The 22,520-nt window shown below is 38.9% G+C and overlaps 1 protein-coding gene across 3 annotated transcripts; it reads left to right on the top strand.

Annotated features, from left to right (window-relative positions):
• The first annotated feature begins 214 nt into the window (after positions 1–214).
• On the top strand, positions 215–22,209 carry tmem63a (transmembrane protein 63A). 3 transcript variants are annotated; one of them, XM_036147547.1, is made up of 24 exons: positions 260–277; positions 384–461; positions 3,506–3,671; positions 3,932–4,011; positions 4,161–4,239; positions 4,351–4,388; positions 4,517–4,659; positions 6,991–7,042; positions 7,150–7,258; positions 7,341–7,411; positions 7,509–7,589; positions 8,227–8,344; positions 10,282–10,412; positions 11,879–12,022; positions 12,404–12,557; positions 12,640–12,746; positions 12,842–12,928; positions 14,670–14,735; positions 15,015–15,177; positions 15,422–15,527; positions 15,632–15,799; positions 18,392–18,516; positions 18,625–18,675; positions 21,165–22,209. In XM_036147547.1, the coding sequence occupies exons 3-24, from the start codon at positions 3,531–3,533 to the stop codon at positions 21,303–21,305; spliced, it is 2,355 nt and encodes a 784-aa protein (XP_036003440.1). In that variant the 5' UTR covers positions 260–277; positions 384–461; positions 3,506–3,530; the 3' UTR covers positions 21,306–22,209. The 3 variants fall into 3 exon arrangements, with proteins under 3 accessions (XP_036003441.1, XP_036003440.1, XP_012724283.1); XM_036147548.1 differs by lacking the exons at positions 260–277; positions 384–461 and adding an exon at positions 215–233; XM_012868829.3 differs by having other exon boundaries at positions 260–461.
• Positions 22,210–22,520: the final 311 nt, after the last annotated feature.

Below are 22,520 nucleotides of genomic sequence, written 5' to 3'. Positions count from 1 at the left end.
AAACAAAACAAACGCGAGTTGTACAAGAGTAATAGAAAGGCTAGATTATAATACAACTATTTGCAGAGGAAGAACAACGTGGCAAATATTTACATTTGTGTTGTGCAGACGTATTGCAGTGGGAGAGGATGTTAACCTGACTCTAGTTGTATTGCGCGCAATACAACTTTTCCACCGGAAGGGTCTGGAGCGGCTCGAGGACTGACGTTCTCCTCCTGAGCACGAGACAGACGGTAAGCGAATTCTTGCGTCTGCGCATGTGCGGAACAGTGAAAGGGTAGGAGTCCCGCAATCCTCGGTTATTTACAGTAGAAGGAAATGCACTTTCTGTTTAAATAAAAGCTCTAAGAGATATGCGTTTTTTTGCGTCATTTATCTTTCAGTCGGGTATTTACAGATAAGGAAACCAAGTTACATCAGCGGCTGTAATCCCACATTTTACTTGAGGGCGGGTTGTAAAGGTAAGCGCATTACTTTTTTTTAACGCCAACTTTTTTTTCTAACTTCCGTAACCGTTGCTCCCACTAAGTCGCTTAAACACCAAAACAACACGCTCTTCGATAAACTATTTGACCGGTTAGTGTCGATAAATTACAATTTTAAACGTTTGCTCAGTTGTGTGTTCGACAAATGTGTCAAAAAAGAGAGTATTTTTACCAGCTGTTTGACAGACACGCCGGACTGCACAAAATGTCTTTTTGCTATATGTAAATTTTTGTGCTGGTTATCAGCGCTGATCAAAGACAGTTGACTTTGTCATACTCAACAAGCCGTATGTGTTTCCTCATGACTTCTTCGTCAATTTAGGAGGAAATGGCGTGTGTCTACGGTTGACTACTTGCAGAACCGGTACAATCAACTTGATTTTGATTACACAAGCTGCTCTGTTACTGAGATAATCTCCCCCCTTGCTTAAAAAAAAAGCTCATCTTGAGGCTATACTCACCCCACCAAAACTAACAAACAAACCGCAGCCCGAATTGGTTTTTACACATTAGGCGTAACACAAATTTGCTGTAACCCAAGCCAGTCTGCATTTAATAAGTGTCTAATGCCGGCAATGAAAAGCTGGTAAGTCTATAGCAGTACTGGCTATTTTTTTTCTACTATTGCGCAATAATTGAGCTTGTCAGCAAATGCTGAGCTAAATAACAATGCATAGCACACTCTTTATAAGGATTATTACTGTTATCATATATTATGTATACCACATATTGAATTTTTTATTGCAGAGACTTAAGCAACAGGTTCTAAACGGCAGCTAAATTCAGTTCTTGTTTTCAAGCACCTATTAGACAGAATATTGTACTATTCTATCAATTACAGACTTTAAAGAGTAACGCTGGGAGTATAACAAGTTGATATCAGCTGTTTCGTTAGTCTATTTGCTCTGGTAGAGCCTGCAGTCAGTGGCTTAACAGAGGTGTAGCTTAACAACTGCACTTTCAAAATATTAGTGATGGGCGGTGCTCCTTTAGTTTAAGCTCTATTGCAAAATGTTTCGCTTCCCTTTGCTGGAAATATTTCCAAACGGTTATAGTCAGAATGAGAATGAGCTTTATGGCCAAGTGATATTTTACACGTACCAGGAATTTGCTTTGGTGATAGGGCGCTACAAACAGACAAAATACATAACATGACACAAACAAAACAAACGAGAGTTGTACAAGAGTAATAGAAAGGCTAGATTATAATACAACTATTTGCAGAGGAAGAACAACGTGGCAAATATTTACATTTGTGTTGTGCAGACGTATTGCAGTGGGAGAGGATGTTAACCTGACTCTAGCCAGATGTATTTCGCTCCGCCTAGCTTCACTCACATCCATCTGGGACCTCTCCCATAGGAATTGCCTTTTTTGAAGGCTGGGCCTTATCAAAAATTCTTGCATATGATTGGATAAGCCACTTGTCTGTCATCTTTATCGACGTGCTATTTCAACCACTCACACCGAAGCTAACCCGTGATGCTGTAAGAGCGACGCGGGAAAAAACAAAACTTTAATTTTTTTTTCAATGTGTTTGCGGTTCTAGTGGCACACGTTTTATTGACAGTGAGCTGACAGGAAGAGGGGGGGGAGACAGGCGGCAAAGCGCCGCGGGTCGGAGTCGATCCCGGGCCGACCGCGTCGAGGACTAAAGGCCTCCTAACATGGTTTGCGCTAACCACTCCGCCGCGGGCACGCCCCGGAAAACAAAACTTGCCAAATCCGGTCGGGAGAAGGGTGAAAGCATCGTTTCCACCAACAAAAGCCTTCAGAGCCGTTCTCTGATGTTCTTTTAATGAAACAATATTAGGTAGATTGGACAACACGGAAGAAATAGCAACATCAATGTTAACGCCTGCGTCCTCGATGCGAGCCGCCGTTGCTGTCTGTCTCACGTCACGGTCGCTTGTCCACTACGTCACATCTATGAAACTCCAGCCCTGCGACCTGATTGGGTAGACAATAAAATTGGTTGGAGAAATCACTCTCTATGGGAGATGTCCCAGATGGATGTGAGTGAAGCTAGGCGGAGCGATATCAATCTGGCTAGGGTCAGGTTAAGAGGATGTAGCCTGATAAAGGAAAATTTGAAACAGAAAATGCAATGTTTTTCTTTTAAGCAATAAATAGGGCTAGCTGTGGTTAAAAATTATTAGTATAAAAATACAACTTTATCAAAATCCCTAAGAGTTAGTAATTAAAAAAAAAATAAAAAACCTTGAAATCAGAGTGTTTTACTTTTTGGGGTTGAAATATGCCAGATCAATGGTCTGACCCACAAAATGTATCTATTGACCTAATTCGGATCGGACTAGTGGGCTAAAAAAGTTAAACAAAAGAACAACCTAATAATGATTAAATATTTTTGTGAAAAGTTCACAATGACTGCCCAACATGAAATAGACATAAATAAAGATTTCTATGGATGTCCACTGTTTGGAGGGTGGGTATCACTGCAAGCAAAAGCGTCATTTAACAGATGCAATGCAAAACCCCCAAATGCAAAACTGCATTTAGGAAGAAAAAGCTTTAAAAAGTTAAAAGCTGCTGAATAACAAACAATGGCAGCATCTAGGTCTTTATTCAATCATCTATTAACTGTTGTTACAGCATAGAGCTTATTATTGCACTGACAGCAAGGTGTTCATTGATTGTTTTGTAATTGCTTAAAATATATGCATTATGGAGTATTAATTTGCATGCCATTGCAACGCGTAATGGCAAATAAACTTCAGTTAGCCTCACACTGACCCTAAACACATTGTGTTTAAAGAAAGCTAAAACGCAGCCCACTGTACGCTAAATCGACAATGCTGTTTGTTTTAGTAGCTGCGGCGGTTTTACATTTATCTGTCTTATTGGAAACATTTAAATTTTTCAGTGTGTGACCAGATTTAAAAAAAAAAAAGCTCTATATTACATCTACTCTACCAATAGTTAAAACTCTGGTGCAGTTGAATATATAACCTCCATCAGGTTACGTATGTTTGAAGGTATATTTCTGTGACTCTCTGCAGGGAAAGAGCTGGCCTCGCTCCAGTGATGTCTTCCTTGTGGCCCCTACTGGTCTCTAATGGTACACCTCCTTTAAGCTGCTTCAGCTCCAACCAGAGCACTGTTCTCACAGGACTCGACTTTGGAGGAGTGCCAGTTGTCCTGCTGCTCGACTTCTGCGTTTTCATCGTAGGTTCCCGTCTGCCGGCCTCTTACGTAACTGTGGTTGCTTAGCGTTTAAAAGCTTGTTACCGGAAATATTTTTTTCCTTCATGACTTGCTCTGAATAGCATAACTATTTCGTTACGTGTTTCTTTGTTCTTATAGATAAGTCGACGTCTCTTTGTCTTGATAGCTTTGAGTTATTTTTTTGTCTGTGTTTATAAAAAAGTCACACACACCCTAAATTGTCTGTTTTTTTTGTTTGTTTGTTTTTTTGACACCAACAGGTTTTGCTGCTGCTCTTCTCAGTAATCAGAAAGAAGTTCTGGAACTATGGCCGTTTGGCTCTGGTGGCGGACAATGAAGGGTTAGTTGCTTTTTTCACAGCTGTTAAAACTAGGTGGTGCAGCAAACATACTGATAACAACATGATAATCTAGCATGGCAGCTGAATTTGAACATGGTTTTAGGATAAAATATGACTTAAAAAAATTAACAGTGAACTTTGTGTGGCAGGTTTAACGAATCAGGACATCGGCGTTATGGACGCATGCCATCCACTACGTCCAATGCGGAAAACGCTGATTATGAGTCGGTATGCAAAAAAAAAAAAAAAATCTGTTTCAGAATAAAAAAAATAAACTTAATCTTAAAATGCTGCCACCTTTAGTATTTTTTACAAATGAGTATTTCTGTTCCTATACAGGGATTCTGCTCTTGGCTGCCATACATCCTCAGAATGGAGTGAGTGTTGTTGAGCTTTGTTAATTAATTTCCCTGGATGTCTTGAACTTGAATATGTTTCATGACATGTTACAGAGGCAGAGCATTTGTCCTTTCTTTTACCTGATTTGTGTGTGTTTGTGTTGCAGTGAGGAAAAAATAAAAGAGAAATGTGGCATGGATGCTGTTCACTACCTGTCCTTCCAGCGGTATTTGATAATCCTGCTGGTGGTCCTCACTCTCACCTCCCTGGCAATCATTCTGCCAGTCAACATGTCTGGAAACCTTTTCAGTAGGTCCAACACCACGCACTGCACCCTGCCTCCCAAAGAATATCTTTCATAGGTATTAGAGTTCAACATTGCATGCAAGTGTTCAGCAAAGCGAACTAAATGTGTAAATTAGAGGGAAGTCGATCTGCAGAACTGAAAACACAATAACACCTAGGACATGGGTGGAGGGAATTTTGTCCCTTTGTTGTTTCAAGCTTTTAAAGTATGAAAATAAGCCAACACCCGGGGTTCAGTTCGTACCTGCCTACAGGCAGCGTTGACGCCAAATGATTAAAGATCATTTTTAATGATCTTAAGAAAAAAGTTTTGGGACAGGTTCAAAGCCTGCAAATGCTCGCTCAGCTTTTCTCGTTTGGTACGTGTTCAAAATCTGTCAAATTTCACAAAATCCAATTGGCCCACATGGGTTTAGAGCTACATTTAATGTATATAGGATTTAAAACCTGCAGACAATAATGTGCATGTAAATTATAAGTGAGGTTTGATCGTTTTCATGATTCTTTATTTTTGTAATTTCTCAAAATGCCTAACCAGCAAGAGAAATAAGTTTTATTTAAATGTTTAATGAAATAGGTACAAAATGGATCTAGGTTTAGACTAAAGACCAACACAAATGCAGTGTTTCCCCTAGAAATTTTGTCTTGGATTAATTACATTAATATAGTGCTCTCTCTTTTTTGATTAATATCACAGAATAAAACCTTGTATGAGCAGCCAGCTTCTGTCTCTATTAACCTTTCTTTTGGTCTCTTTATATTTCTGTGTCTATACATACCTGCTGTTTGTCATTCCTACTTTTTGTAGGAATGAAAATGTCTTTAAAAGATTTTCATTTGAAAGAGATTAAATTAAAATGAAAAGCTTTTTACAATCTACATTTGATGTATATTTTTGAGCGTAACCTTATCCAATTTTAATTTTATTACATTTGAGATCTATTTCTGATCCATTAATTGGGTCTATCTAGTTACAAAGACGTGTTTTTCAAGAACTAAGCCGCCATCTTATTTCATAGATGGACTCAGGTAGGTGGATCTTTGTTTCCGACACAAAGACTTTTGGTGATTTGCGACAGTCAAAGCAAATGGTACTTTTGTAGGACATCTGAAAATGACCATAGAGCCGCTTACTTGTTGAGAACGTGCTGTATTGAGCTTTAATGTTTATAACAGTCGAGTTTAAACAGACATGATCGCCATCACATTTGTATTAGGTAAACTTTCTCGGTATATTAACGTAATTGGGGCAAAACCTGAAATAAACGCATTGATCCCTGTTGTATCCCGCTCTCCTGTCACAAGCGATACCAATTCTGACAGGATAGATTCTTGGTCTCTCTTTAATAAACGTCCCGTGTTCTCCCATCAGAACAGCCTCCACTGATGACTTCATGGCCAGCAGACGCTCAGTGCTCTCGACTCCGTGGGAGTTTTTAGTGCAGCCATCCTCAGAAATCGGGCTTGTTTACAAAACGCAGAAATATTTACCAAGGCAGGTAGAAATAAATCGCGACTCTCACCGTTCTCTCTCCTGGCGAGAGTGTGAGGGTGTGGTTGTAGCACCGGGCACCGCACAGACTATCAGCGCACATTTTAAACTTCATAGTTGCACTAATTGGCTACATTTCTTGTGACAAACTCCTACATTTCCCTCAGCAGACACCTGTCGGTTCGTGGTGCAGAGAAGCCGACGTCGCAGGTGTTTGCAAGTCGAAACCGGCTCAATGAGAAGACTTCTTCCCACCGAGCAGTTTATAGTGTGACGTCATGTACGCGCTCGTAAAATTGAGCTCTTTATGTCTGCCTTATTATGTGGAAGCCTTGAGACAGCAAAATCTGGCGCTGTTTAGAAAGGGTAATTTTAATAAAATTAAAAGTGAACACAAACAGACGTATAATAATTTACGACATGCCATGACTTTCTTGGGGAGGCGGGCAACTTTGTTGGCGGGGCGGGGTGCCCCCTTGTAGAACAATAGGGGAAACACTGCAGATGTATGTATTGGGGGTTATGAACAGGCAAAGAGCTAAATTGATGAGAATCCGGCGCTACTGCTTGGAAGATACACAACAACACAGAATGAAACCTAAAAGGAGAACAGAAAATAACTCTGTGGCCGAAGGCATATATTCAAGCCAATAACATCCCAGCCACATCAACAGCATAATGGGAGACAAGAATTTTCAGAAAAAGTTAAACATTTTCAATGAAACAATAACTTAAGGGGGAAAAAAGTCAAACTACACCAAAAAATATATATTTTTTGCATTAAGATCTATAAAAATATTTTTATTGTTTGACAAAATAATCGTATGACTTCTTTCTTTAAGGAAATGATCCTCAGAGTTTCGGAAGGACAACTATTGCAAATCTTTCCACTCAGTAAGTATGAATGGAGATGAATAATCCATCACTATGTGGTCTGCTGGGGGAGCGGTATACGGTGCAGTGTCACGGTTCTTCATGGCTCCTACCGTTTGTGATTCTAGAAACAATCTGTTATGGCTCCACACTGTGTTTGCCATTATCTACCTGTGCCTGACGGTTCTGTTTCTGCGATTGCACACGTCCCAAATGCAAGGCATGCCCAGAGAAAGAGTGAGTCTCCTGTTTAATAGCTACACTAAACAATCTATGTGAGGTTTTTCATCACGTGTCTTTGGCCTCATTGTTTGTGTAGGCCAGAAACACCCTGTTCGTGTGTTCGATACCCAAAAGAGCAACAGAGGAACAAGTAAAAACTCACTTCACGTATGTAGGAGGACTTTTTTTTTTTTTTTTTTTTGAAGCAGCGATTTTAATCGTTGTGATTACCGAATTCCTCATCTGCTGCTGTGTTTGTCTATAGGGAGGCATATCCTTCTTGCCAAGTGTGCGCAGTGACGCTGGGCTACAATGTGGCCAAACTCATGTACCTTGATAAGGAAAGGTAAGACTTTAGAAGTGGCTGGCAGATGGTTATTTTTGCATGAATCATATTTTTCTCTTTAGTACTGTTATTGTTATTTATGTTAGCAGTCTAGCACATAATTTTAATGCATGGTTCAATCGTCCTATCAAATATAGTCGTCTCCTGATGAGACGATTTTGCATGGACCACGCAAAGGTGTCTTCATGAAGGCTCCAAATGGCTGTCAATACTACAAAAACCTAGCTGACAATATTCTCATCAACATCAACATCGTGAAATTGCATTCTCACACAATACAGCGTATTTCCTCCCAACTTTTTTTTTTTTCCCACATGACACTCAGCTGTCTATTATCAGTGGACTATTCCATACCTCTCTGAATGCTAAAGACGCTCTGTGGAAAAACACGACGGCTGTCAGTCCGAAGGGAGTGGCTGTGTTTCTGTGTTGTGTTTGGAGGCGGTAAATAATGATTTAAGGCTTTTAAAGTCTGAGAAAAGTGTTAACATATTTGCTGAATGTATAAGAGGTTAAACACACCCCCAGAGAGGGGATATCCAGTCTGAAAGTAAAGCGGTTAATGAATGGTTAGTTTAGCTTTACTTTTAAGCGAGAATCCACTGTCTGTGCTTATGTTGTTGTTTTTACGACCCAGGGTGCGAGCTGGGAAAAACCTGCGGTATTACGAGCGTGTCCTGGACAAGACCGGCGTGCGTGAGCTGATCACCCCTCGTTTATGTGGCCACCTCTGCTGCTGCCCCAGCTGTGAAAAGGTGAGCTGAATCAAGGATCCGACTCAGTTGAGGACAAACATTCCCCAAGAAAAACTCTCAATCCAATGTACATCATTTTAAAGCACAATTAAATAAGATATTACTCTTTGTCAGCATTACATCATCTACGTTAGTATTTTGATTATGCTGCACTTATGTTATTCACCAGTAACATTCAGGACACCACAGTCTCTGGTTTTGATGACAGCAGCAGGTATTTTGTTCCAGCAGAAGTTTCTGCTGGGCAGCTTTAACATGCTGCTCCAACACAGGATTAAATAGCTGAAAAAACAACTTCAGGGATGCCGCATGACTCTGTGGAGGAGGAGGCAACATATACAGAGGTCCTTGATATGGCTGACTGATTAGTTTCATTTAAAGCATGCCTTCCCTCTCTCTCTCTCTAGCTCTCTTGCTCTCTCTTCTGTTCTTCTTGTGAAGCAGCTATGAATAAAGGCTCATGCATCTATAATGTTAAATAAAGTCACACGTTGCTTCTGTCGACCATGTCTTTGTCCAGAGAAGTTTGCTGAAGTGCTGGCCGAATGCTAACCTGTCTGCTCTCCGTTGTAATGGGGCCTGATTTGACCGAGACAAAACTGGTTGTTCTCCTGCTTCATGAACTTAGAGCTTTGCTAAACATTAGAAAATTTTATGACCAGTGCTTCAGCAGCTCTCTCGGGATATCAGGGTTTCTAGCCAGTCTTGGGTAGTCTAATTTTACAGGGTAAGTGTGAAAAAAATTAAATTGAGTTTGGAAAAAATGTCTGTTCTTCCAAAAAATTTTCCCCCACTTCAATTTTCTAAAGGACAAACGTTCCAAAATGTATCTAATAATAAATAAATGTAGCTGAGTTTATGTTAATTTACATTTAAATTATATCCTTTAATCTTTGAAGGCCCAAATGTTCACAAACTATACTTTAAATAATCTGCATTTTTGGTGAAGGATACACCAGATTTACGGTTCCTTACAAGTAAAGGGGGTTATGATTTTTCAAAGCATTATAAAACTTTCTAGTTTTGTTTATGATCAGATGCCAAAAAAGCCATGAAATGATCCTATAGCATTCATGGTTCATATTTTTTCAAATGACCAAGCTTTTTCTAAAACTCCAGAAAAAAAAGGAATGCTACCAATGCAGCATCTCATTTAGGGATGTCCCAATACCTGTTTTTCCCAGAACGAATACAAGTACGAGTACTTCCGTTTAGACACCTGCTGATACCAAGTACCGATACTGAGTACTTGATAAAGTGGTACTTATAGATCACAAATAATGTAACTATATCATTGACCACTGAAGGCGATATATTTGGTTAGAGCTTCAGTTATCTTTTCTCCTTATTTTCTATTTTGGACAGTCAGCAAACAACCTGTTGGTGTACAGCACCATTACCTGGTATAGAGTGACATCTAGCCTTTGAGTTGCAGCCCCGCCCAGGAGGAAAATCAAGCACAGAATTGGTATCGGTTCAGAGTATCAGGTTGCTTTTACAAGTATGAGTACTTGACCCTTTTATCGGGTCCGATACCAGTATCGGTATTAGGCCACCACTACTCTAATTTATTATGAATATATTTGTAAAGGATGAAAACCCCTTAGGAGAAACCCACAATCTATACATAAACAAAATAATGAGCACAAATAGGCTGTGATATTTAAAAAATACCGGCTGTGCATATTACTGGGGGTGCAGCTGATGTGTACAACATCACAAATATGACGTTTCATCAGGGACTCTGATAACAATAGTGTAAAAATGCCTTGATTGGGACAATTACCTGATACCTGGGATTGCAAGGTCATTTGCATTTTAAAATAACCTATAGAAAGATAGTTTCCTGCAATAATAATAATAAAAAAGATCATCATTACAAACAGAAATGAAAACAAAAACAAAATTGTTTTACCTTCACATTTGTTTTCTCTCAGGTTGATGCCATAGAATATTACAGGCATAAAGAAAAGCTGCTGCTGGAAGACATGAGACGGCATGCAGAAGTACCACAGGAGCCTCTGGGCATCGCTTTTGTCACAATGCAGAATGAGGCAATGGCAAAGTAGTGAGTATCAGTTCTTCAGTCAGTGTTTGCAATAACCAACTTGTTTATAAAAAGCCTTGAAAAAGCGTTTTGCTATGTTACAAACACAAACTTCAAGTAGTGCTAGTAGTATAATGGAAATAATATATGGTTTATAAACTTGTTTTTACGTATAAACATCTGAAAATGTGTGCTTTTGTAGTCTTTTAGTTCTGTTTTGTAGTCTGTAAGGGTAATTCTCTAGCAGCTTCGTACCTCTGCAGATACACATTTGTTCGTTTGTGAACAGCAGTTTTTCAAGTCTTTCCGCAGATTCTTAGTTAGATTAAATATAGACTTTGGGCCATTTTAAAAGGCGTGCTCTTTTAAATGAACCGGTCTATTGTTGCTCAGGCTTTATGTTTAGGGACATTGTCTTGCTGGAAGGGGAACTTCCTTATCGGTGGTATTGAAGGACAGCCCACAGCACGATGGTGTCACCGCCATGCCTCACAGTGGGCAGTGTTGGTTTTCTGCCACATACTGTTTTACTTGTAGGCCAAAGATTTTAATTTTGATCTCATCTGACCAGTGCACCTTCTTCCAAACGTTCTCTGTCTCACTTCTGTGGCTTGTGGCAAAATTGAAAAGGGAGTTGTAAAGGTTTTCTTTTAACATTGGCCTTCTTCTTGGAGCACATGACTAATAGATGTCATGTGAACGGATTCTGCTACCTGAGCCACGGATCTCTGCAGCGGCTCTACTTTGCCAGCCAGGTCGTTTAGGTGGACAGTGATTTCCTGGTGGTTTTGGAGTGTTGCCAGAGGGCAGATTAAACAGAGCTGTGTGAGATGCTCAAAGCTCAGGATATTGTTTTATAAACTAACCCTGGTTTAGTCGTCATCACATCTTAATCTGTGACCTGTCTGTTTGTGCGTGTGTTGTTCTTTAACAACCCACTGAGGTCACCACAGAACAGCTGTGTTTTTACTGAGATTACATCATGCAGAGATGGACTCTAAAGTATCTAGGTAACTTTTAAAAGCAAAAAGGTTGCACTGGAATTAATGTATGACTATCACAGTAAAATGTCTATACACACATGCCCCACTTTTCAGATATTGCTCTAGTTTGTGATGGTTTATTAAATCAGATTAAAAGCAAAACACATTGAAGTAATTCTAGGGGTATGAATACTTCTATAATGCACTGTAGTGCACCTTGTTAAAATGTGACTACAAACAATTAACATATACATTAATTTAAACACAAATGCGTAGATATTTACAGGGCCGTTCAACTGTAATATATCTGTCATAAGCGCAAAAATGAAGATTATCTAGGTGACGGTTTTTAGAAGCAGTAGTCTAGTTTTGGCATTAACAGAATCATCCTCTTCCTGGTCTTATAAATCTCAAATTCACAGTCACTGCATACGTTTTTTTATTGAAAGGTCTCTGCCGCCATCGGCGTGAAAGCATGGCTAACTCCTGTGTAATTCGCTGTAGCATCCTAAAAGACTTCAATGCAATCGATTGCGGAGGGGCAACGTACTGCTGCGGGAAGGAGCCTCAGCCGTCGTCTGTCAGCAGAGATCTGAAGGTGAAGAAGTGGCGGGTCAGCTTCGCTCCACATCCTAAAAGCGTGTACTGGTAAGACCAGAAACAGCAACCCTCCACAAACTCTGTGTTCCCTGTAGATCTTAGCAGGAAGTTAAGCAGATCTGCTGGAACAGGAATGGAAGCTAGTTTTCAAAATGTCTTTAAATTAGATTAGGTAAAACCATGTGTTTGTTTTTTATAGTGAAAAATACAACAGAAAAGAGGGGTGTTTAATTTAAACATACATTTACAACACTTAATTGTTTTAAACAACAATCCCTATTATCACCAAATGCACACGGACACACAGTTCGATTTGATGTCACTAAAAGATTGAAAACATCCTCATATTCAGCTCGCATACAATAATCTCTGAAGATTTTTTTTTTTCTTTGAGTGTAACTTCCTTGTTTTGCTTTCCATGACCATCAGGGAGAACCTTTCGGTGCGCGGTTTCTGCTGGGTCATCCGCTGGGTGGGAATAAACCTCCTCCTGTTTATCCTGCTCACCTTCCTGACGACTCCCACCATCATCATTAACGTCATGGACAAGTTCAACGTCACCAGCCCAATCCACAATCTTAACGTGAGTTCTGAACATTCAAAAGCACATAAAGCTATCAGGGTTTCGTTTTCAGTGACCTGTAAAAATCTTTTTTTCCGTCCAGAGCCCTATCATTAGCCAGTTCTTCCCAACTCTTCTGCTTTGGTCTTTTTCTGCATTGCTGCCTACGATAGTGTACTACTCTACGCTTGGAGAGGCACACTGGAGCAGGTATTACAAACACATTACCCACTGTTGGTAGATGCATTGAATAGTTTCTGCTGACAGGGGTAAATTGTTTTATTTCACTACCCTCTGGGTCCTAGGTCCAGTGAGCAGCTGAGCATGATGCGCAAGTTGTACTTCTTCCTGATCTTCATGGTACTTATTCTTCCCTCGCTGGGACTCACCAGGTAATTCAGGCCAAGCAACGGCCTATTAGCGAAGTAACTAGGCTTAAAGTGGCAGAATCACTTTGCTATTATTTTTTATTGTGAGTGGGAAAAAGAAAACTGTTAAGAAAAGAGGAATAGTTTCATTTTCTGTCATATTAATATGTAACTTTTTATAGTGGATTTAAAATGTGTACTTAAAACTGTAGGAGAGCGTACTTTTTCCTTTCATGCCCCATCTTTGGAACAATCTCCCTCTAGACATTTGGCAGGCATGTTCTGTGGAGGTTTTTAAAGCCAAGCTATCTTACCTTATCTTATGCAGCCTAAGTTGATGCCTAAACTACATTGTTTTAATATTGGTTTTTGCATTTTTTTATGGTTTTACCTCTTTTTTAACTATATTGTTTCATGTCTTGTTTTACAATTTTTATCACCTGCTTTTAAGCACTTTGATTGAAAGCACTTTATTAAAAAAAAAAGATTATTATTATTATTATTATTATTATTATTATTATTATTATTATTATTATTATTATTATTATTATTATTATTATTACTTTTCCATGCCTTGCAAAAGTATCCAGACCACTTGGACTTTTTCATACTTTGGTGCATTGCAGCCCAAAACTTCAATGTATATTATTTGGATTTTATGTGCTGGACCAACATAAAGTAGTACAATATTGTAAAGTGAAACAAAAAGGATAAACAGTTTTGATTTTCATTTCATATTCGTTAAAGTATAGTGTGCAATGCTGCATATCACCCTGAACATACCACCGCCATTGGGAAGCATGGAGGTGGCAGCATATTGCTGTGGAGTTTAGGGATAGACAATATGGACTTGAATGTTTTAAATTATGTTTAATAGTATTTAAAAATAGTTACACTGGAAAGTATTTAGAAAATCTTTTTTGCAGTAGATCTGTGACTGAGCTGAGTTGAAGGGAACTAATCGTACAAGAACACCTGTTAGTCTGCAAAGACGGAAGCACAGGTTCACCTTCCAGCAGAACAGCCACGCCACACATGCAGCTGGTGCTGCAGTGAAATGGTTTAGGGAAGAATATTGATGTGCTGCAATGGCCTAGTCAAAGACCAGACCTAAATCACACTGAAAATCTGTGGCAAGAATTCTTTTTCAAAGATTATCTCCATCTAACCTAACTTGAGCTATTTTGCGAAGAAGAATGGGTCTTAATTTTAGTCTGTGTAGCAAAGCCAGTAGAGAGATACTGTAAAATATTTGCAGCTGTAATGGCAGTGAATGACGGTTCCTCAGGGTATTGACTGACGGGAGCTGAATGCAAATAAAGCCTTTCTAGATGCTGATTCGTAAAGCTCTGAAAACTCAATTTTCCTTTAAATTTACATCTGGCTATTACTTTATGGTATGATGCAGAAAATCTCAAGGAACTATAGTAACGTTTGTGGTTGCAGTATGACAAAATGTGAAAAAAAGTTGCATGAATTACTTTGCAAGGTACTATTTTCCAAACCTTAGATGAGTGTGCAACATTCTACAATTGAGAAGAAATAACTTTAAGAAAATTGTCTTTTATGGGAAATCCTGGTGTAGTTTTCATATTACTTTGTTAATGATAGTTAATATGTGTTGTGCACTTCCTTCGGACATACTGACTGTTTTATTTTTACATACATATATTAACCAGCTGCATATCAGATAAGATAAGTGGATTGTTTAGCATTTGGCATTGCTAGCCTTAAGTAACTAAGTTATGTCTCTTTTTCCTTGTAGCCTTGCATGGTTTTTCCGCTGGCTGTTTGATAAAACATTTATAGATCAAGGGAAAACAAGATTTGAGTGAGTATTTTTCAATTGATTGTTTTATGGCTGATTTAACAGTAGAAAGACATGCACAAATATAATAAAATTACATTTTTTTTAAATTAAGATTAAGTGAAATGGAGGTATTTGTAGGTTTGTGTTCATTTTAGGTTTTACCTAACTCAAGCAATCCTTTTCAGATTCAGGTTTCTATTGATGTTCCTCTTGGGGACAAAATGTATACATTCATTCACAAGTTATCAGTCATCATGTTGATGGTCCCTTTTCCGTTTTCTCTTTAAATTACTCCTCAAGGTGTGTGTTTTTACCGGATCAAGGGGCGTTTTTCGTGAACTACGTGATCGCGGCCGGCCTGGTTGGCTCTGGGATGGAGTTATTGCGGTTGCCAGGGTTGCTGCTTTACGCCATACGTTTGATGGTTGCTCGCTCTGCAGCAGAAAGAAAATATGTACAACAGGTTTGTAATGCCATTTCATGCTGTGCCTCTTTTTGTTTATTCATATTTTATTAGTTATTCTAATACGTTATGCTAAATCACAACCAAATTTAGACAACAGTGTCTTAAAAGGATTCAGAAAGCTTTGGCCTTTTATTTCACATTTTAGGCTAGTTTAAAATAAGATATGTTGTCACCTGTGGTGTGTAAGGAATATATTAACAGCTTCAATGAAAAGTAAACTTTGATTTTTCTCTTTTCACAGCATCAAGCGTATGAGTTTGAATACGGAGCGATGTACGGTTGGAGTCTGTGTGTGTTTACTGTCATCATGGCTTACAGCATCATTTGCCCCATCATTGTGCCATTTGGTAAGGAGCTAAATAGTTAGCGTCCAATGTCATCGTTATTCTGACTGATTCCAAGTAACATGAGTGTTTGTGTAATTTTGTAACTTTGTGTTTGATTCAATTAGGGCTCCTTTACATGTTGCTCAAGCACCTGGTGGACAGACACAACCTGTTCTTTGCATACCTACCTACTCGCCTTGACCGCAAAGTCCACCTTGGAGCTGTTGATCAAGCTCTAGCGGCGCCGATCATCTGCCTGATATGGCTTTACTTCTTCTCCGTCCTGAGAGGAGGTGAGAAATAAGTGTTAGCACAAGGTTCAGCGTATTTTATTGGGATCTTATGTGACAGACCAACACAAAGTTGCACATACTTGTGAATTTGAAGGAAAAATATATTTGTTTACAGTTTGAAAAGCATGACATACATTTTTATTCAGCACCTCTAATTCAATATTTTGTTTAATCAAATTCTGCTGTAACTGCAGCTGCAAGTCTTTTGAGATATGTCTATCAAATGTATCTAGAGACTGAAATGCTTCCCATTGTTCTGGTCAAATAGGTCAGGCTTTGTCAGATTGGATGTAAAGCACCCATCACCATCAATTTTCAAGTCTTGTTACAGATTCATAGTAGGTTGTTTTAGGTCTAGACTGTGACTGAACCAACCTAACAGATAAATATGCTTTGATCTAGACCTTTAAATTGTACATCCCTGGGTTTAGTTTTATTGTCCAGCTCAAAGGTCAACTTCCATCCTGGTCTCAAAGTCTTTTGCTGCTTTAAAAATGTTTTGTCCAGTATTGTGTTTGTTTTAGCTCCATCCACATTCCCAAGATCTTTGACCAGCTTTCCTACTTCTACTCCATAAAAGCCTTCCCACAGCAGTATACCACCACCATAATGTTTTACAATGGGGGTTGTCTGTTCAGGATTAGATCTCCTATAAATCAACATTTTGCATGTTGTGCAAAAAGTTACATTTTGGCTTAATTCGACTAAAACATCGTATCCTTGCATGACTTTTGCCAACCTGCAAATGTGGCGATCTGCCAGTTTAAGTGGACGGCCATGTTTCCATAGATTCGTTTCACTGGCCGCTGGCCCAGTGCCTCAAGGCACGCTGTCCTGCGTGTTTTAGATGTGCCTCTGCTTTAGCATCTGATTCTGATGATTGATCTTCAGCAGAAGTCTGTTAATCAGCCATCAGCTAAAATCAGGTGTGCTGAAGCAGAGACAAACATCTAAAACATGCAGGGCCGTGTGCCACCAGGGCTGAAAAACACTTGGCTAGCCAGCATTTAGCGTTTTTACTGAAGAGAGACAAAATTACACACAGATAAACTTAATTTACTAAAAACGTGTGTTTCTGAAATGGTTGGATTTTTATTTTAAAGTAAAGGGACCTTAAATTAAAAAAATGCAAGCTGGTTTTCATATTTTTATTAGGCGTTCTGATTTTTAAGACACTGAACACTGCAATGCATTTAAAAGTTGGATGTGTTGAAATCTTGTTTTGTGATTTAGTGTTCTTTAAACCCTAAGGGGTCGTTTTTAAACTGAGGTCATGTTGATAATTCTACTTAAGTGCTGATATTTTATGGTGAACTCCTAAAAAGAAAGAAAAGCCCAGATAAGATGCGTCCCTCAGCAGCCAAAGTTCACAATAAGAATTCCTCCACGTGACGCATAACCAACACTAAAGACTTGTAAACAATATGTAACCTACTTGTTCCTTCACAGATTAAACAATGTGTTCCCGTACTGCATGTCTCTTACTGGCAAAGGTGTGAAAAGCAGGTTTAGTGTGGCAGCAATTTGAGTTTGAAATTGGAGTCTGAAGTTTTCACTCTGTGGGATAACAAGCAAGGATGTGTGGCCTCTAATCTTGTTTTTTTTTAAAGAAAAAACAATTCCAAGGTGCTGATTAAAGCTTTAAATCCAAAGTTCAAGTTAGTCAAAATATCAGTTTATTGAGGGTTTATATCTTCTTCAAAATGCTGCCTTTCACAGGCCTCGGTGAGGAGTACAAAACATTCTGCATATTTTAAAGATCAGGAAGTCCCTATTCCTACAGTGACGGTAAAAGAAGAAAATTTTTTTCCAACGGATATAATGAGTTTCCATACATACCACTGTGTTGTGCAACATATCATTTGACTTTAATAAAGGTTGGTCTTTTTGACAGCTCACCTGTCTAGCTAGAAGGAAAGTTACCCTCTGTAATTTACTGTGATATTCCTTTTTCTTGTGCTGAGAATAAGTATCAGCAATAACTAAGGAATGATTTACTGTTGGTCTCACATGTGTTATTGCGGGCATATATTTTGCTGTTGTAAAAGCTGTAGTACTGCAAGTGTTGGGGGAAAAAAATCAAGGATTGTCTTATCCAAGCAGCTGTAAGCAACAAACACAACCAACAGGGCCGTAAGCTGTCAAACCTGTTCCCTTGTCAGTAAGGAGTCAGTCCTACGTCATGATATAATCGTTTGTTTTACCCACCCTGTTGTTGTTTACTCTTGGCAATTAGTCATGTTATTTATGAAAGAACTTGTAAAACTCATGTATCATCATAAAGTGTGTAGGGATGAGTACATAATTTGGTACTTTTATAGGTACCAAATAAATTATTTAATGAGGTTCATTTGTAGATCCAAACAAGTTTATCTATTGAGAAATAAATGTGTTAATTTGACAAATTTGGAGACTTTATTAATAAACTAACATTTCTTACTACATAAGCACATAAAAGTACCTTTAAGTACCGGCATCAACTCCCAGGTACCAGGTATTGGTACCGTATAAGTCCAGATATGAAAGTTATCCATCCCTAATAGTGCATTTAAACTATGGCCCGCTGTTTAAAAACATTGTTTGGTCTTTCAGGTCCTTCAGGTTTCAAGACCCCTTTGTCTATATTCACCCTAGCCGTCCTGTGTTTCACCATCTTCATCTGTTTGGGCTTCACGTGCTTCGGCAACTTTAAGTACCTCAGTCCACATAACTATGCGGTGAGTCCCCCCCAACACACAAACACACACACACACACCTGGGTTTGAGTGTGCTGTTGCTTTGCCATCATCCCTCACGCTGACCATTTTGTTTGTTTTCCTTTTCAGGTCAAAGAGGAGGACGAGGATACAGTAGAGGGAGTGGAAGAAAATTCTAAGGTGGTGTACTTCAGACTGTTCTTTTAAAAGAAAAACAAATTCCATCGTGTCAGTGAGGATCATACATGTTGAGAACATGTTTCACGTTGACCTGAAATTAACCTCGTGGCTTGTTTGCTGAGCCTATCGGTCATGTTTCTGGTGTTAGTTGTTAACTAAGAGACCACTATCATCATGACTGAATGTTTCTGTTTGAACTGTTTAAAGACAACACAACAAAAAAAAGGAGATTAGTTGTAGGATAGACAAAAACGGGGGACTCTACCAAAGTCCTTTTAAATCATAATTAGGCTAGGGCTGGGCGATATGGCTTAAAAATAAAATCTCCGATTTTATTATACCAAATCCAATTAATTGATTTTTTTCCCCCTCATTTTAGTTGCACAATAAGAAAAGTTAATTATTTTGAATACCTCCTTTTATGTCAAGCATTTTGTCTCGGAGTTGACCTGAATTCAAAGCACAACTAAATACAAGCTGTGAAACATGCTTTTAACACAAGATGGCGGCCCTGCCATTGTAAACAATGAAAATATATCTAAATGTTTGCTGCTAGTGATACATAATGAGCTAATAACAGGCTTCACTTGTCTAACTTCAAACTAACTTAAAAAAAAATAAGTCAATTTAAAAAAGGGCCTTGTATTATGGTAAAAAAAAAGTTTCTTCTTCTTTAATATTTTGACAGTATATTTTCCTAAACATATATTCAGCATTGCATGCTATTCTCTTCATGGAAGTCCAATGAGTGCATTGGCAAAATAAAATCTAGATTTTCCAAAAATGAAATCTTAAAAAATTGTTAATCGATTAAATCAATTTTATTGCCCAGCCCTAGATTAGGCTCTGTTGATACAACTCAGCTGGACAAGTCCTGTGTGCCACAAAGCTGGTTAGAACGTCTAAAAAAAAAAAAAAGAATTATAATATATACTATATTGTTGGAACATAAGTTCAAACACAACACATTTGCAGTTCCCATTTATTTTTATTTTCTTTACAACCTTTGCTGTGCACTGCAAAAAACAAAACAAAAGACCCATCTTGTTTTAAACTTTCTACCGTATTTTTCGGACATAAAGCACACCAGATTATAAAGCACACCAGATTATAAATTGGCAGTAAATATTCTCCCCAAGTGTGTAATATCACTCCGCCCCTTCACTTACACAGCTCTCTTCAGAGAGGGAGAGCTTTCTGTAGTTGGACTACACTGCCCTGTTTCTAACATAAGGCCAAAATAAACGTAACTTTTATATTGAATTAACTTACTAGGTTTATTATTGTAGGGGTGTACTCCGGACGAGGGTAAAGGCTCCCACATACTCAGGTGTACTGTGTGCATAGTGTGAGCTTGGTGGACTCCATGCTGACTCTCCGCGGACGTTTTACCCTTCATAGTCGAGTGTACTGTTACCTACATTTCTTGTGGCAAAATCCTACAAATCCCACACTTTCTGCCAGTGAGACGAAGCGGTGGAACGGGTGGTAAAATGTGTGATTAGCTAGCTGAGCACCTGGAGCCGTTTCTTTTCCAGTAGACCCCCACCTGTCAGTGAGAACAGAGAGGGACTGTGATGCTGCGCGTCCTTGGAACCGCCTGCTCTGAGCAGCTCAGTGTATCAAGCATAGCAGTTTCATTGCTAACCAGTCGTACTTACACATTTTAACAGATTTATGAGCATATTGTACCACATAAAATCGGTCAGTAATCATATATAAGGTGCGCCCGATTATAAACGCCATCAATTTTTTTGAAAAATTAAGGATTTTAAGTGAGCTTTATAATCCAAAAAATACAGTATTTATTGCTTTGACTGTACATATGGGCAAGTTTAGGCAACGTTTTTGTAGCCATTTCTGGACTTGAATGCTGTGACATTTTTTCATTCCTGTTTTGAAGAGGGCTTAAGAGAAATGGGCCTCTGTGTCAAGTTAGATTTATTTTAAAACCCTAATTCAGTTAAAAACCCTGACAAAATTGTCAATCATGTAAGTTAAAGACAACATCTGTGCTTTCATATGGACTATTTAACCTGTGAAGGTCAGAGAGCAGAGTTAGAAGTGACAGAATGCATTACAAGCTACAACTTATTTCATCTGCAAACTCTCACCGCCTGCAGCAGGCCTCGCGCCGACATGCTCACACAGCAGTCACCACGCTCTTACTTTTAGGGGTTAATCGTGTCACTCTTTGCCTAAAGAAGTTAAAATTTGCCTTAAACATTTGCCAGTTTAAAACTTTATTTCACTTTCAATTAAGTGATGCCAGGGAGAACGGCTCACAGTTTCAGTTCATCATGTAAAAAAACTAGCATTGTTACATGCAACGTTCTAAAATAAAGTAATTGCCACTTATGACCCCTCTAGTTTGAACCTGATAAAAGATAAATGTACTTTAAAGCTTTTTTACACAATGTTTTAAAACAATCACGAAAAGTACTGTATATATTTACACTTGTCCCACTCCTGTTGCTGCTTACTTGCAGGTTTACCTTCCCAGAGTGCTTGATACCCAATCACCAGCCAGTACCACAAAGGAACCCAAACATCAACAGTCTTATGGCTCCTTAGAAGACAGCATTCCCGAGGGCTTCAGCCCAGTGGAGAGCACCATGACAGATGCGTAACTTCACGGGATCTTCTGAGTCACACCGTAGAAACAAAGATGCCTGTAATTCCCCAGAGTCCTACATCCCTCTTGGATCTCACCACAGACTGTCCCAGTGACGTTCGCTGTACAAACAACAATCCAATGTTCTTACCGTCTGCTGTGATTAATTGCATGGACACTGTTGGTTTTAAAGTGCTGGTTTATTAGAAAGAAAATGTTGTTAGGGGTTTTATTTAATACTTGACTGATTATTTTTGCACCTGAGCGCCATAGGTCGCTCACATCCTGTTTGAGACCTTTTGGGAGAGGCCCAAATTTTTTACATTTTGACAAAAACTGCCGTTCAGAACAAGAAAAAAAAAAAAGGAAAGAACACAGTCCTTGCTACTTGCACATTTTAAACCTGCAACATAGTACCAAAGAGCTGGATGAGCACAAGTAAATAGTTTTGCCCTTCAATGGAAGGATTTTGTACTGCACTTTTTCAATCTTTTATGTTTGCTAAAATGATTGTTGTTTTTGTATAATTACTGAGACAAGGAAGCAAAGTCTTTTACATTTTCCAAGTATGCCATAAGGTTTGCAAGTTAACGTTTTGTTGCAGCAATGCATCACTTTTCTATTTAAAGGTAAAAAGCCATATTTTACATTTTAAAGAAGGAATGATTCTTTTACCCAGAGGAATGTTTAGCTGCAATGAATGTGATTGTTTTTTTTTTTATGTTTGTTGAAGGATCTCTTCAGACTTGCGTTTGCATTCGGTGAAGGAGTTCAGTGTTAGCATTTTATTCCATTTTAAACTCAAGGAACAACATAATGCGTTATGTGCTTGTCTTGTCACTGGGGGGCACTGGTGGGCTGTAGTAAAAATGTGTGTCCTCTGAAATATTCATAAAGCTGTAACAAAAAGGTCAAACCCACAATGTTGCATTGAGCATTTCTAACTTATTCTGACACTGGTATGAGCCAGTGTACTGAGTGACAACCATGCCAGCTCCACCTCCTCACCTGATCTCTTACAATTGCTTCCTTTTCTGTTCCCCTTCCTTTTTTCCGACCCTCACTTTCTCCTGGCCTTTCCCCTTTCTCACCACAGTACCTGCCTCAGCGGGGAAACACCAGTGTTGTTAAATAAAGGCCCGTCACAGAGGGGGCCGCAGCGATTAGCACAGTTGTTTAAAACAGGTAATGAAGTGCTGCACTATTACGTCGAGGTTGGTCGCCGTGGTGA

Source organism: Fundulus heteroclitus, chromosome 15 (assembly GCF_011125445.2).
Source record: "Fundulus heteroclitus isolate FHET01 chromosome 15, MU-UCD_Fhet_4.1, whole genome shotgun sequence".
NCBI classification, from domain to species: Eukaryota; Metazoa; Chordata; class Actinopteri; order Cyprinodontiformes; family Fundulidae; genus Fundulus; species Fundulus heteroclitus.
Note: the sequence above shows the minus strand (reverse complement) of the source record. Positions and strands in the feature narration are given on the sequence as shown.

What these genes read in the sequence shown, in the direction of transcription:
- tmem63a (XM_036147548.1), top strand. Translation starts at nt 3,531, where the DNA reads ATGTCTTCCTTGTGGCCCCTACTGGTCTCTAATGGTACACCTCCTTTA. An exon ending in GCCCAATCCACAATCTTAAC is followed by an intron (nt 12,558 to 12,639) that starts GTGAGTTCTGAA and finishes TTTTCCGTCCAG; the next exon opens with AGCCCTATCATTAGCCAGTT. An exon ending in AAAGAAAATATGTACAACAG is followed by an intron (nt 15,178 to 15,421) that starts GTTTGTAATGCC and finishes CTCTTTTCACAG; the next exon opens with CATCAAGCGTATGAGTTTGA.